The sequence below is a fragment of the Dasypus novemcinctus genome, chromosome 24 (genome assembly GCF_030445035.2).
Source record: "Dasypus novemcinctus isolate mDasNov1 chromosome 24, mDasNov1.1.hap2, whole genome shotgun sequence".
NCBI classification, from domain to species: domain Eukaryota; kingdom Metazoa; phylum Chordata; class Mammalia; order Cingulata; family Dasypodidae; genus Dasypus; species Dasypus novemcinctus.
In genome coordinates this window covers 2,146,171-2,160,499 of record NC_080696.1, presented here as the reverse complement: position 1 = coordinate 2,160,499, position 14,329 = coordinate 2,146,171, and the positions used below count along the sequence as shown (strand labels likewise).

Here is a 14,329-nt window from a genome sequence, read left to right as displayed (position 1 = left end):
TTCAAAACTACACAAAAATAGAAATAGTATAAGTCCCTCTGTATCAATTGCTCAATCTTAACAATTATCAACATTTGCTATTTTTACGTCATTTATCCTGCTACTTGTTTTGAAAATTTTAATTTTAAAATGTAAATTATTAAATATTTTAAGCTTACAGAAAATAATAATAAAATAGATGCCCAAGTTCCCACCACTTTAACTTGACAGATGTTAAGCGATTAACATGTTGCCATATTTATTTCAAACCTCTTTTTTCTTCCCCTAGGTCATGTAGTCTGTATTTCTGTCATCACACACACAGAGCTTCAGATTCCTGTAAGAGAAAATTCCCAGTAGCCATTATTTGCTTAAAAAAAAAAATGTTTAACAACTTTATTGAGTTATTATTTGTCCTTGGTTTTTTAAAGATTCTTAAGAATTCAAAGGAAATGTAGATTCCCTGTAGACTATAATGTAAACTATAGTCCATGGTTAGTAGCAGTGCTTCAATGTGTGTCCATCAATTGTAACAAATGTTCCACACTAACGATGTTATTAATATGGGAAAGTGGGGAAGGGGGAGGAGTGGGACATATGGGAATCTTCTTATTTTTTATGTAACATTTATATAATCTAAAGTGTCTTTAAAAATAAAATAAAAATTAATTTGATAAAATTCCCTGTAGATATGCTAATGGCCAGTATGGAAAACTGGACCAGTAATACCTATACAACCTATAAAGCTAACACTATTTAAAAATAGACGTGGGAGGGAAGCGGCTGTGGCTCAGCCGATTGGGCTCCCGCCTGCCGTACGGGAGGTCCTGGGTTTGCTTCCCGGGGCCTCCTTGAGAAGGTAAGCTGGCCCACGCCAGCCGAGTGCTGACGGCCTGTGCTCATGGAGAGCTGGTGCAGCAAGATGCTGCAACAAAAAGGGAGACAAGCAGACAAAGAAGAACACACAGTGATTGGACACAAAGAGAGCAAGCAAGCGAGAAGGGGGGAGGAATAAATAAATAAAAATAAATCTTAAAAAAAATAGATGTGGGAAGTAGATATGGCTCAAACAGTTGGATACCTGCCTATCACATGGGAGGTCCTAGGTTCGGGTTACAGGTGCCGGCCTAAAGAAGGCTGACGCAAAAGCCAGGCCCGGTAAGCTGATGCAGTGAGATGCTGCAACGAAGAGACACAGTGCGGAAATACAATGAGAGACACAGCAAGCAGGGAGCAGAGGTGGCCCAAGTGATTGGGTGACTCCCTCTCACGTCCTGTGTTCCCTTCCCTGTGCCTCCTAAAAAGAAGATGAACAGAGAGCAGACAGCGAGCGCAAAATAACTGGGGGTGGGGTGCAGGAAGAAATAAAATTTTTAAAAAAGATATAAAGGTGCACGTGGTAAATTAAAAAAAGCGTATCGCGATGTATTTTAAACGGAAGAACTGATCTCTCTTAAAGCAAATCAGGGGAAACGGACTTGGCCCAGTAGTTAGGGCGTCCGTCTACCACATGGGAGGTCCGCGGTTCAAACCTCGGGCCTCCTTGACCCGTGTGCAGCTGGCCCATGTGCAATGCTTATGCGCGCAGGGAGTGCCCTGCCACGTAGGGGTGTCCCCCGCGTAGGGGAGCCCCACGCACAAGGAGTGCACCCTGTAAGGAGAGCCGCCCAGCACCATAGAAAGTGCAGCCTGCCCAGGAACGGCGCCGCCCACACTTTCCGTGCCGCTGAGAACAGAAGCGGACAAAGAAACAAGACGCAGCAAATAGACACAGAGAACAGACAACCAGGGGAGGGGGGGAATTTAAATAAATAAATAAATCTTTTAAAAAAAAAAAAAAAAGCAAATCAGATGTCAAAGCTCTGCCCGTAATCCCATCCCACTTCCTCCCTCCCCAGAGGTAACCATTATCCTCAATTTGGCAAGTATCATTCCCAAGAATCTTTTACTGCTTCTTCCACATACGTACCTTACCACCAATGGGATGTGGCATTGCTTAGGGCTTTTTTTTTTTTTTTAAGATACATAGATCACACAAAGTGTTACATTAAAAAATATACATAGGGGATTCCCATATGCCCCATTCATCACACCACCCACTTTTCCCACATCAACAACTTTCATCAGTGTAGTACATTCATTGCCATTTGGTGAATACATTTTGGAGCACTGCTACACCACATGGATTATAGTTTACACTCTCCCAGTCTATTCGGTAGGTTATGGCAGGATATATAATGTCCAGCATACGACCCTACAATATCATTCAGGACAACTCCAAGCCCTGCAAATGCCCCCGTATTACACCGCTTTTTTTTTGTGTAGGGCTTTTTAAACACATAAACATGATCATACTACACATAACCATTAGTAATAATTCCCATTTAATGCTATGCTCTTTTATGCCACCACACTCATTTTAAAGTTAAAAAAAAAAAAATCAGGCGGGAAACCGAAGGCTCTGAGCACGCCGCCTGGGCCGGGACCCACCCAGGGCAAAGCCAGGGGTGGGAGGTGGGCGGGGCCGCATGGGTTTTGGGCAGAGCCTATTGTGGGAGGAGCGCAAGGGCATGGGCGGGGCCTAGTGTGTAGGGGCGGGGCCACATGCGTGCTGGTGGAACCTAGAGTGGGAGGTGGGCAGGGCCGCTTGGGTGCAGGGCGGGGCCTGGCGCTGGAGGGGCGGGGCCACAAGCGTGCTGGGCGGAGCCTAGCGCGGCAGACGGGCAGCGTGGGAGGCGGGGGGCCCGCATGCGCGGTGGGCGGGGGTCCCAGGCCTTACCGTGGACGTGCTGGTTCCGTCGGAGCTGCCGTCATGGTGGCCCCCGTGGTGTACGTGGCGGCGGCGGCGCTGCTCGTGGGCCTTATTCTCTTTCTGACTCGCATCCGGGGCCGGGCGGCAGCAGGTAGGACGTGCCGCCGCGCCACACTCGGCGCGGCCCTGACCTCCGGCCTTCCGAGCCTTTCTAGGCCGTGGAGCTGCTGCGCATGCGCCCGGCCTGGCCTCGCGAGACTGTCGGTGCCCGGGAGCGCAGGGGCGGGCGCAGCCGCGGGGAGCGCGAGCCGGGTCCGCGGTGCTAGCACCCCCCGATGGGGGTGGCCGCGCCCCTGCACGGTTCCCCCGGCCCCCCGGCCCCGCCACGCATCGGCCAGGGCACGACGTACACACCCGCCACCCTCCCTCACGCCCCCACCCCGTTTCCCGTCAGCCTGCGGCTTCGTGTGTCCCCCGTCCCCGGGCCCGCAAGCGACCTCGGGCCACTACCCCCTTGTCCTGGCGGGGAGACCGGGCTCTTGCCTCGGACGTTTACGCTCTGCCATGCCGAGTAAGGCCAGGACAAACAGTGGTCGCCGGGACGAAAGTGCAGGCATGAAGTAGGCGAGCAGGTGAGGCTGGAAGGGTCAGCGTGCCTTCCTGAAGGAAGCAGGACTTGCCCTCCCTCTCTCGGGGCAGGAGCCTCCTGACAGGCAGCTGCGAAGATGGGGCTTCGAAGGAAGAGATGGAATCTCAGGAGGGAAGGGGTGACCTTGCTGCCGAGGGCCAGGTGGTCAGGCAGGGAAATGGGCTTTCTTCTGTGGCAGCCGGAGATGGAGCAGAGCAGGTGAGGGCCCCACGGCGCTGTGCCCCTGCCCTCAGGCTGCTGGCAGCGCATGGTTCTCCTCTTCCTGCAGCTGACGGTGAGCCACCGCTCGAGGCGCCGACGGGAGCGGGCCCGGAGCCGGGAGAGCAGAGAGCTGAGGTCAGGCCCCGGCGCCGGAGGGACCTGGGCAGCCGCCTGCTGGCCCAGCGTCGGGCCCAGCGGGTGGCTCGGCCCGAGGAGGAGGAGAACGAGGAAGAGGCGGTCATCACAGGTGAGGGGCCCGGGCGGGTGGGGAAAGGAGTTGCCTTGGGGGGGTCCCCAAAGTTGGGCAAGGGGAGGGGCAGCTGCAGTGTCGCAGCGAGGCCTGGGAGACCCAGTGTGGGGTGGGGGCGCTTAGGGCCTGGCCTTTGGTCCTGGGCCCTGACCCCACTCCATCAGCCACCCCCTCTTCCTTCATCTCGGGCCTCAGTGTCCACGCAGGAGGGCCCAGGTCTTCGGACGGTTCAGTGCCCTGAAGGCATGGTCAGTCCCTGCGGGCTCCACCCTGGAGGCCGAGTGCCCGGTCAGGGGCTTCTGCACTTCTAAACGGGGTCCTCCACTGCCCCAGGAGGAAGGTTCAGGGACAGAGACGTACCCTTGTGCCGGGAGAACAGCAGAGCCCTGAGGTCTTTGGGAAAGCACGTCCCTTCTCTAGCCCTTGCACTGGCTCACGCCTGGGGAGGGAGCGTCTGGCCCTTCCCCATCACCTGGGGACACTGGGAGCCCGTGCCTGGTGTCCTGGGTGGTCAGCCCCGTTGGCCAAACAAGGCCGCCGTCGTGCCATCCTCCGGTCTCCACCTTGCTCCCAGGCAGTTGGTTGGTGGCCCTCGACTGGCTCTGGGGAGTCCCCAGGCAGGGCTGTCTTCGTGGCCTGGGCCTGGCTGGAGGAAGGGGTAGCCCTAGCTGGGACGTGAGCCCAGACCTGTGGCAGCTCCTGGCCACGGCGAGGAGGCTCTGGGTCCCAGCAGGGCCGTCCTTCCCTGGGAGAAACCCAGGGCCTCTGCCAGCTCGGCCACCTCTGCCTGTGCTTCTGAGGTGCTGAGGAATTGAGCCTGCTGTTCCTTCTAGAAGGGTCTGAACTCATCTCTTCCCTTGCTCCCACCTCCCCACCTGTGAAGGAGCGTCTGCATTTCTGGCAGCTGCCTCCGGAGGGCAGAAGTGGGCTAGTGACAGTCTGCCTGACTGACAGGGAGGGGAGCCTGCAGAGGGGAGTGGAGCCGCCGTCCTTCCTCTCCGGCCCGTCCTGACGCATCTTTCCTGGCGGGCCCAGGCCAGGAAGAGGAGGGCGTGGAGAAGCCAGTGGAAACTCTCCCGTCAGGGAAGATTGGAGCCAAGAAACTACGGAAGCTGGAGGAGAAGCAGGCGCGAAAAGCCCAGCGCGAGGCAAGCAGGAGGGGCGGGTGCGGCCCGGGGAGGGGGTGGCCTGCTCTCCTGTCCCCCGTGTGGCCTCCCAGGGCTCCTTGAGCGCTGGGCTGTGGCTGCTGCTGGCTTGCCGGTCTGCTGCGCCCCTGCCCTGTGGCCTGGCCTCTCTGGGAGGTGGGCAAGTGCTAGCTGGGGGGCGGGAGGTGACGCCCTGAAGGCTTCTCTGCAGGCGGAGGAGGCCGAGCGGGAGGAGCGGAAGCGCCTGGAGGCCCAGCGTGAGGCCGAGTGGAGGAAGGAGGAGCAGCGGCTCCGCCTGGAGGAGGAACAGAAGGTGAGGCCGCCCGAGCTGCCTCTGCTTGGCCACACAGCCCTGCCTCCCGGGCGGCTCCCAGGAGATGCGCCCAGGGCGGCCGCTCCGCTTGGCCTCTGAGGCGCAGTCTCAAGTCAGGCTTCTGGGAGGCAGAGCCCGAGGGGGTTCTTAGCACCTGCCCAGCTCACTTGAAGGCCCCTGGGGGGTTCAGAGTGATTGGAGCCGAGGACCGAGGAGGGGAGAAGGGGCCTGTCCCGAGGGTGGAAGCCATCCGAGGCCGCAGGAGGGCCAGTGGCCCTGCCTGCCGTGCCTGGCCCAGGCCTCCGTGGCCGAGGGGCGGGGAGCGTCTGTTTACCGGGGCGTCCCCGGATCTAAGGAGGTGCCCACGCACGGGGACGTCACAAAGGTGTGGGCTCCACAGGGCGAGTGCCGGGGCCGCCCCGCTGGGAAGCAGCGCAGAGCGCAGCCTCAGCGGGCCGGCCTCCACCTCTTGCGCGTCCTTGCGTGGTGTGCCTTACGAACCCCAGGGGCTCCTCCATGCCCTCCCCGAGTCACGTGTGTCGGTCACAAGCAGTGGACCAAGCCGGGCTAAGCCCTGTGCTCCGCTCAGGTTAGGTAAGTTTTCCCAGCCTCCGCTCCTGTGGCAGCGCCCCAGGCCCCACCCAGGACATCGCGTTACACTTAGTGGGCGCATCTCCGGCTCTTCTGAGCAGCGACAGTCGCCCAGGCTTTCCCTGTTTCTGATGACCTTGGCAGTTTACAGAGTGCCAGGCAGGCGTTTGTAGAAAGCCCCTCGGTTTTGAGTTTGGCCGACGTTCTCCTCACGGCTAGGCTGGGCTTGCAGGGGTGAAGACCCGTTGTCGACAGTGTAGCAAGGTGCGCGCGTCAGCTCGCCTCGTCCCTGCTGACGTGAACCTTGATTGCCTGGTTGACGTCGTGTTTGCCAGGTTCTCCTCTGTTAAGTTACTTTCTTGTTTTCCCACTTCATACCGTGTTCTTTGGAAATGAGTCACTAGACACAGCGTATGCCTGTTAAGGCACGGGACGCGTTGTCTTCTGGGGGGATGGGTCTACAGAAGATACTTGGCGTTCTTCTGAACGGAGGACTTGTCTCCTTTCTTCCCTGTTTAGTCCCTTACTTACACCAGCGTGGACTCAGGCATGTACTGTGTTTTGGGTTATACCTGATTCTGTGTTATTTATTTTCTAGCGCAGGTTGTTCCAGTTTGGGCACTGGGAGCCATTTCATTTGGCTTCTGTCCCTTTCACTTAGCCTTTTCTTTTTTTTGTTAGTACTTCTTGCTTCGTGGCATTGTAAAATGCTCCAGCAGCATTGTTCCCTGCTTTAGCCTCAAGTTTTAAAAACGTTTCTCTGAATGCTCTGGAAAGCGGTTGGGTTGGGGAGGCTGTGGCGGTGGAGGTGGTGGTGACGGAGTGAAGCAGGCACAAGGAGGGAGTTGAGGAGAAAGGAAGGGACGGGCAGGACCTCGCTTCTGAGGAGGGCGGCCAGCTGGCTGCCGCCTCCACCGGGCTCAGGCCCAGGGCATCTAGATATGCAGGGAGCAGGCCACAGGGTCTGCCTTGGACACACTGGATTTAGGGCTGCCACGAGGGCGGTCACGTTGGGGAGGAGAGTCAGGCTGTCGCCAGCAGGGACGTGGTTGTCCTGCATGGGTGGCGACCCTGGGAGGGAGGGGCAGAGAGAAGGGTCCGGGCTGGGCTCTGAGGTCCAAGGTGCAGGAGGAAGTTGGGAGGGGGCTCCAGGAGCCCGGGCGGGAGGGGGAGGGTGGCTGGCGGTCTCGCCGCTGAGAGGTTGGGCTGGGGCCTGGAGGTGGCCCCTCAGGCGTGGAGGAGCGGAGGGCACCAGGCAGAGCGCAGCGGGCGCTGGGTGGCGCACAGGGAGCACCGCGGCTGGTCGGCAGGCTGGAGGCAGCGCTGCATGCTGGCTCTCCAAGCCTGGGCCTCTGGGAAGCCAGGCAGCTGTGAGGCAGGAGCGCGGCGCCTCCAGGCTGGGGCCCGCGAGGGGGCTGAGCTGCAGGCCTGTGCCCTGTGTGCGTGGCCACCCTCGGGCCGGCCTGTCTGCATCCGCAGGAGGAGGAGGAGAGGAAGGCCCGGGAGGAGCAGGCCCGGCGGGAGCACGAGGAGTACCTGCGGCTGAAGGAGGCCTTCGTGGTGGAGGAGGAGGGCGCAGGCGAGAGCGCCACGGAGCAGCAGGTGCGGAGGGCGCGGGCGGGGTGGGGCGCAGCAGGCGCGGAGGGCGCGGGCAAGAGGAGGGGGAGCAGGGGGTGTGGAGGGCGCGGGCGGGGGCACAGCAGGCGCGGAGGGCGCGGGTGAGAGGAAGGGGCGCGGCAGGTGTTGAGGGCATGGGCGAGAGGAGGGGGCGGGGCAGGTGTGGAGGGCGTGGGTGAGAGGATGGAGCGGGCAGAGGAGGGGGCACGGAAGGCGCAGAGGGCGCGGGGGGAGAGGAGGGGGCGCAGGGGGTGTGGAGGGCGCAGGCGGGGGCACAGCAGGCGCGGAGGGCGCGGGTGAGAGGAAGGGGCACAGCAGGTGTGGAGGGCATGGGCGAGAGGAGGGGGCGGGGCAGGTGTGGAGGGCGTGGGTGAGAGGATGGAGCGGGCAGAGGAGGGGGCACGGAAGGCGCAGAGGGCGCGGGGGGAGAGGAGGGGGCGCAGGGGGTGTGGAGGGCGCAGGCGGGGGCACAGCAGGCGCGGAGGGCGCGGGTGAGAGGAAGGGGCGCAGCAGGTGTGGAGGGCATGGGCGAGAGGAGGGGGCGGGGCAGGTGTGGAGGGCGTGGGTGAGAGGATGGAGCGGGCAGAGGAGGGGGCACGGAAGGCGCAGAGGGCGCGGGGGGAGAGGAGGGGGCGCAGGGGGTGTGGAGGGCGCAGGCGGGGGCACAGCAGGCGCGGAGGGCACGGGTGAGAGGAAGGGGCGCAGCAGGTGTGGAGGGCATGGGCGAGAGGAGGGGGCGGGGCAGGTGTGGAGGGCGTGGGTGAGAGGATGGAGCGGGCAGAGGAGGGGGCGCGGCAGGCGCAGGGGGCACGGGCGAGAGGAGGGGGCGCAGCATGTGTGGAGGGCGCCGGCGAGGAGGGGGCTCAGTAGGTCCTCACAGGTGGTCCTGGGGTGGGCAGGCGGGGTGGGTGCTGGGGGGTCCCAGTCCTGCGGCTCCTGATTTCTCTGCTTCTCCAGTCCCACAGCTTCCTGACGGAGTTCATCAGCTACATCAAGGTAAGGGGTGGGAGCAGGGCTGGGTGGGGATGGCGCCCTGACCTCCTGCTAGGGTTGAGGGCCCCTCGGGGTCTAGAGAGGAGAGGGGCGGAGGTCTGGGGCTCACAAGGACCCCTGTGGGCTCCCAGCTGGGGGCCCTTCTGTACGGGATCTGCAGGGAAGGCACGAGCTTTGACGGGCCAGAGTTTGGCATCCCCTGCCCAAGACCCCTGGCAGAGTCCCCAGGCGAGCATGTTTTCCTGCGTGTTCTCTGTGGGTCCTGGGCTGAGGGGCTCCCTGCCGAGGCAGGCGCCCTGCTGGGACTCGGGGCCCAGGGTGAGCAGGACGGCGTGTCCTGTGGAGCTGGGGGCGGCAGCGGTGCTCCTTCCCACCCGCAGCCGCAAGGCGGCCAGGGGTTGCCGCGGTTGCGTAAGCGTAGGCTGTTCTGCTCTGCTGCTAGGCAACTTCTCTCCCACGAACGCGCGGCGGGGAGAGGTTTTCAGTGCAGCTCAGAGGTGCAGAGGCGGCGGGGAGGCGGCTGAAGCAGGGGCGGGGTGCGGGGGTGCGGGGGTGCTACAGAGCTGGGGCCTGCGCAGGCCCCCCACCCCCCTCGGCCGGGCCGGGAGCCTCCCCTCTGGTGAGCCCGTTTGATCGGGGCTGCAGCCACCTTCCTGCTGCTTTCTGGAACTTGCCATCCCACCTCCCCAGACCTCTTCTCCAGTCCAGGATGCCGTCATGGCTTTTGGAGGAGGTGGGCGGCCTCCGCGCCCCCCACGCGGGGCAGGGGTGCCCAGGGTGGCTCCATCCTCTGAGGTTCTCCAGACTCCTCCAGGGCCTGGAGCGCTTCAGCCCCTCCTGGCTGGCTCTCCGGGCATCTGCAAGGAAGGAGGACGTGGGGGGCGCAGCTGGGCCTCCCTCCCAGCTCCAGGGCACGCGGTGTTCTCGTCTCCTTCCTGGCGGCGCTGGATGGGTGGTTTGTTCAGACCCGCTTTGGGCCGCAGCAGCGCCTCAGGCCAGGCCCTGAGGGTCCAGGGAGCGAACCCGCGTTCCACGCGGACCGGCCCTGCTCTCTGGGTCGAGGCTGGGTGGCACCTGCACTTGCCCCCCGGCCACCCCCACTTCCTTGCCTCTGGCTCCACACGCGGTGCCGAGTCGAGTCGAGTTAGCCAAGGGCCATCTGCAGCCAGGAGGCGTCCCCGCTGCTCCTCTCAGCGCACTTGCTATGGGGCGTGTATGGAGCCCAAGGCCGCCTCCGCAGGCCCGCGTCTGCTTTAGGGGTGGGGAGTGGGTGTGGAGGGCCTGGCAGTGAACAGGAGCTTCCACCCAGCATGGGGAGCACAGGAAGGCGGCCTGGGTGGGAGGCGTGGCGGCGCTCGTGGCAGTTCTAAGGATGGGTCCAGGGTGTCCACGGAGGGGCCGAGTGCAAAGGAGCGGGCGTGCTGGAGCCGGGCCTCCAGGCCGGGGGAGCCTCTAGGTTGGGGGAGCCTCCAGGTAGGGGGTTTCCAGGCTGGGGGGGCTTCCAGGCGGGGGGAGCCTCTAGGCGGGGTGAGCTTCCTGGCGGGGAGTTTCCAGGCTGGGGGGGCCTGCAGGCGGGGGGTGCCTCTAGGCTGGGGGAGCCTCCAGGTTGGGAGTTTCCAGGCTGGGGGGCCTCCAGGCAGGGGCCCCTGCCCATTCCCATCCTCGTCTCTCCAGCCGCTAGGGCCCAGGGCAGGAGCTGTGTCTTGCTCACCCCCGTGCCCTGGGTCTGTTCCTGGTGGGCTCTCGAGGAGCTCGCGCCCCTGGGGGCGTCTTAAACAGCTTTGGGTGGGGGTCCCGCCCTCTCTTCTGGGGTGCGTCCCCACCCCAGCCGACGTGCGGTAGGAAGGGGTGGTGCTGTGTGCTCCCTGCACACAGGCCTGTCTCGGGCAGGCCCCGGGGGCCAGGTGGGGGTTTGCAGGGAGCGAGTGTGCGAGGAAGCAGGGGTCTCCGTGGGGCCCCCAGCCAGGCCAGGGCAGGGCTGGTGTTGGGAATGCCCCGCGCTCAGTCTCCCCCTCGCTGCCTCCTTGCAGCAGTCCAAGGTGGTGCTCTTGGAAGACCTGGCTTCCCAGGTGGGCCTGCGCACTCAGGTAAGCCCTGGAAGGGCTGGGAAAAGGGTAAAGGCCAAACCGGGGCCCCAGCCGCCCTGCAGCCAAAGCAGCCCAAATCCCACTGCCCTGCCGCGGTTTGGCCAGTAGGCTGCACCAGCCTTCGGGGCCACACGCTGCCCCACCATCCGCCCGCTCTTGGGATCCGGCTAGGGCCGGGCCCCAGAGCTCACGGGGTCCCAGGCGGGGGTGGGAGGCTGGAGAGCCCTCGGGCGGCTGCTCTTCCTGAGAGGGTGCTCCTTTAGGACGCCGTGAGCCGGATCCAGGACCTGCTGGCTGATGGGAGCCTGACAGGTGAGCCCAGCGCCCCGCACCTGCCCAGGGTGTCCAGCCGCGGGGGACCGGCTACCAGGAGGCCAGGTGTGGGGTGGGTGGGCTCCCTGCCTGACCCCACCGCCTGCCTGTGCCCACAGGTGTGATTGACGACCGGGGCAAGTTCATCTACATAACCCCGGAGGAGCTGGCGGCCGTGGCCAGCTTCATCCGGCAGCGCGGCCGGGTGTCCATCGCCGAGCTTGCCCAGGCCAGCACCTCCCTCGTTGCCTGGGGCCAGGAGCCCCCCGCGCAGGCCCCAGCCTGACCCCAGCCCTTCGGTTTGCACTTGGAGTGGGCCCGGCCCCCCGTGGGGGTGCCCCGGGAGTTGCCAATTAAAGGCTGCCCTCTGCGGACCTCCGTGTGGCGTGGTGTGCGGGCCTGGCTGGCCCAGTCCGCGAGCGCTCGCCCTGCACAGCCCTTCCAGGCTCAGAACCAGCGGGGCGCTCAGAACCGAGCCCCAGCACCTGGGGCCTTTGTGCCTTGCGGGCCCTGCCCCAAAGCCTGCAAGGACGCCCTCCTCCACACCCTCCACTCCAGAGCAAAAGTGGGGACCTCCGGGGTCCTGTCTCCCCTAACTTCTCTTATATGCAGATTTGGGAGCCCTAAGTGGGCTCAGCTTCTGGAGAAATAGCGACAGGTGTCGCAGAAAGAGCCCGGGGGAACGCCAGCCCCTGGGAGGGAGACGGAGGACAGGCGAGCTGGGCTGGCTGGGGGCAGGAGGCGTCCTCGTGCTGGGTGGGAGGGACCACGTGCTTGGAGCTGGGAGAGGGTGAGCGTGTGGGGGCGTCGCCCCGTGGCTCCCTGCTGTGTCTCCCATGTGACGAGTGAGGCGCGCGGGCAGCAGTGGAGGAGGCAGCTCTCTGCTCTGACGGGGGAGCGCCCAGCCCTGGGCCCACCGTCGGGAGCAGGCGGAGCCCCCGGGGGGCGTGGGCCCAAGCACTCGGCGCACCACTGGGCCTGCAGGCTGGCTGGAGGGGAGGGCCTGGCACGGGCCCCAGCGTGAGCACCTCCAGTCAAGTGTCCTGGAGGGAGAAGTGGCTGCCTGTTAGGTGGCAGTTCTCAGCCCCGGCTGCTCCCCGGAAGCCTGCCTCGAGCCCGGTTAAAGCAGAACTGGGGTGGCACACGTCGGCGGGAGATGCCAGTGCGCAGCTCGGGAGGGGGTGGGGTGGAGACGGAAGGCAGGTGGTGCGTGGCAAGCAGAGCCCCCACCAGAAGGGGCGTCTTGCACGGGCGCAGCACCAGGTCCCTGCCGTCCCTCTTGGCTGCCCGGGTCGGGGTACGACGGCCAGGGCAGCGCTGCCCCAGCACCCCACCGTGCCGGAGTGCCGGTGCTGGCTTGGGGCTGTGGCCCTGGAAGCAGCGTCCTGAGCAGGAGCCCCCTGCTGTGGGTGTGAGCCCACCGACTTCTGCCACAAGAAGACAGCGCCATCTGCATCATCCCGTGACAAAAGCTGAGATGGTGGTCCGGCCAGCAGACTCCTACCCAGAGGAAGCCGCCTTCCCACTTCTGCGCCTGAGCTGGGCGAGGCCTGGCGTGGCGTCTGCTTCAGCAGCGGGGAGGTCACGCCGAGCCAGAGCAGGGGCACGTCCCTTCCTCCACCCCAGAAGCTGAGTCCTGATGTCCCAGCGGTTAGTGTGGCGGGAACAGTCTCCATGCGCAGTGGCAGCGGTCGACCTTCTCAGCTCGTAGATCACCCAAAGAACAGGTCTTCAAATAGTGAACAGTTGACGTTTTTCTAAATAGGTAAACTACTTTCACAGCTAATTAAAACTTAACAGTTTAACATTACTTTTTTCTAAACATTTGTCAACCTAAGTATTGTTCACATGTATCTAAAGCCACCAAATGTATTTTTAAATGTTTTAGTACCTCAGGAAGCAGGCGCGGTACATGTAGTGCGTGCGTGCCTCTCCACAGCACGCTAGGACCGAGGGCACTTCGTCCCCTGGCTGTGCTGCGGTCTAGGCGTTAGCTGTGTGTTTATCTTTCCTCCTCCCGGAGGGCACAGCTTGCGCTCATCCTGGAGCAGCGGGCTCCTGCCTCGGAGTCGAAGGCGCAGGCGCCCCGGCCGCTGGTGGTGAGAACGGGGGCCAGGACTTCCGTGCTGCTCCCTGCTCCCTTTCCACGGGGCGGTTCTTTCTCTGTGAGTCTTTCCCTCCCACAGCAGGAACCCTGTACCTTTGGCTCCAACAGTCAGATGAGTTTTGATTTTGTAACCCTCAAATAATGCTCACTCTGGGAGTCTGGTCACAGCCCTGCCCAGGGTAGGGCTGTTTGGATGCCACTTGCTCCCAGTAGGGCCAAGTCCCGTGCAGTTTAGTTTGTTCAGTCCCAGCTTCTCTTTAATGGGATATTAGTGCCATCGGATGAGCCATAGAATACAGTGTATCTTTTCAAAAGCTTTGTTTCCAAGGTTGACCATGAGTTGAAAATTACTGAAACTGGATAATGAGTACACGTGGTTATTAATCTGTCGCCGTCTATTTTTGTACATGTTTAAAATTCCCCAAAACAAAATATTTAAAATTAAACACAACGAGCCTAGATGGCCTCCTATCTCCTTGGCTCATGACTCAGGAAAGGGGCTGAAAAGGCTGGGCACAGGAAGCCACTGGCCACAGGGGCCCTATACGGGTGCATGTGGTTCTTTGTAACGTGCGAATTATTAAAATCCAAAGTGTGTTAAAAACCAGCCCTCGAATGTGATTTCTGGAGAGCCTACCGCCGTCGCAGGTGGAGAGGAGAGCACAGGGGCGGAGCCTGGGCGACCCCAGCGACCGCACAGCCAGGTGCACATGGGAAGGGCAAGCGGGAGCCTCCAGGCTGCGCTGGAGGAGCAGGTGCAGAGCCACCAGCCTCACAAGGCAGCCTGGGGCCTCGGGGGGGGGCGCGGTCAAAGGGAGAGGCGAGACTGGGACCCCGCTGCAAAGGGCCCTGAGTGCGGAGCCCGGGGGGGGGGGCGGGGGGGGGCTGCTTAATGTTCAGTGTTTTGAGCCATAATTCTTTCTTTTTTAGGGGGTACGAGATTGAACCCAGGACCTGGTACCTGGGAAGCAGGTGCTCAACCACTGAGCCACCTCTGCTCCCCATAGGTCATTTCTTAATCTTTTTTTTCAATCGTCGTGTCCCAGGAGTTGTCTCTCCTTCACCACATCCCCCTCGCACCCCTCCTGTACTGTTTGAGAGTGCCACCTTGAGCCTCTTAGGTGCACGCCCCAGATACCCCTAGTTCCTTCCCAGCCCCAAGCCTGGCCTTGCTGTTCCATGCAGCAGCGTTTTCCAGTCTGCTCTGACAATGCTCCTTTGTAGCGTCTTAACGTTACGGTCTCAGTCTAGGTGTGTGCGTACGTGGAACAGGAGCCAAAGGTTCCCAAAACGGTCCTTCGCTTGCCAAGCCGTGATGCATTTCGGTGTTTGT

General features: G+C 62.2%; 1 protein-coding gene and 1 long non-coding RNA gene across 3 annotated transcripts; one reads left to right on the top strand and one right to left on the bottom strand.

Annotated features, from left to right (window-relative positions):
• Positions 1 to 213: 213 nt before the first annotated feature.
• Positions 214 to 2,893, bottom strand: LOC131275868 (uncharacterized). The gene is made up of 2 exons (XR_009183343.2): positions 2,759 to 2,893; positions 214 to 316 (listed from the first exon to the last, which is right to left on the bottom strand). It is a non-coding gene; the product is annotated as an uncharacterized lncRNA (long non-coding RNA).
• Positions 2,706 to 13,600, top strand: DDRGK1 (DDRGK domain containing 1). 2 transcript variants are annotated; one of them, XM_058287456.2, is made up of 9 exons: positions 2,706 to 2,882; positions 3,649 to 3,828; positions 4,867 to 4,979; positions 5,188 to 5,289; positions 7,360 to 7,482; positions 8,455 to 8,493; positions 10,521 to 10,577; positions 10,841 to 10,889; positions 11,009 to 13,600. In XM_058287456.2, exons 1-9 carry the CDS (start codon positions 2,792 to 2,794, stop codon positions 11,173 to 11,175), a joined length of 921 nt encoding a protein of 306 aa, XP_058143439.1. In that variant the 5' UTR covers positions 2,706 to 2,791; the 3' UTR covers positions 11,176 to 13,600. The 2 variants fall into 2 exon arrangements, with proteins under 2 accessions (XP_058143439.1, XP_058143438.1); XM_058287455.2 differs by having other exon boundaries at positions 2,710 to 2,882; positions 4,786 to 4,979.
• The last annotated feature ends 729 nt before the right edge of the window (positions 13,601 to 14,329 follow it).

Bases quoted from the DNA above. Each gene is read 5' to 3' on its own strand.
- DDRGK1 (XM_058287455.2), top strand. From the start codon at position 2,792: ATGGTGGCCCCCGTGGTGTACGTGGCGGCGGCGGCGCTGCTCGTGGGC. The intron at 3,829-4,785 runs GTGAGGGGCCCG...CCTGACTGACAG, and splicing joins GGAAGAGGCGGTCATCACAG to GGAGGGGAGCCTGCAGAGGG. The intron at 10,578-10,840 runs GTAAGCCCTGGA...GTGCTCCTTTAG, and splicing joins AGGTGGGCCTGCGCACTCAG to GACGCCGTGAGCCGGATCCA.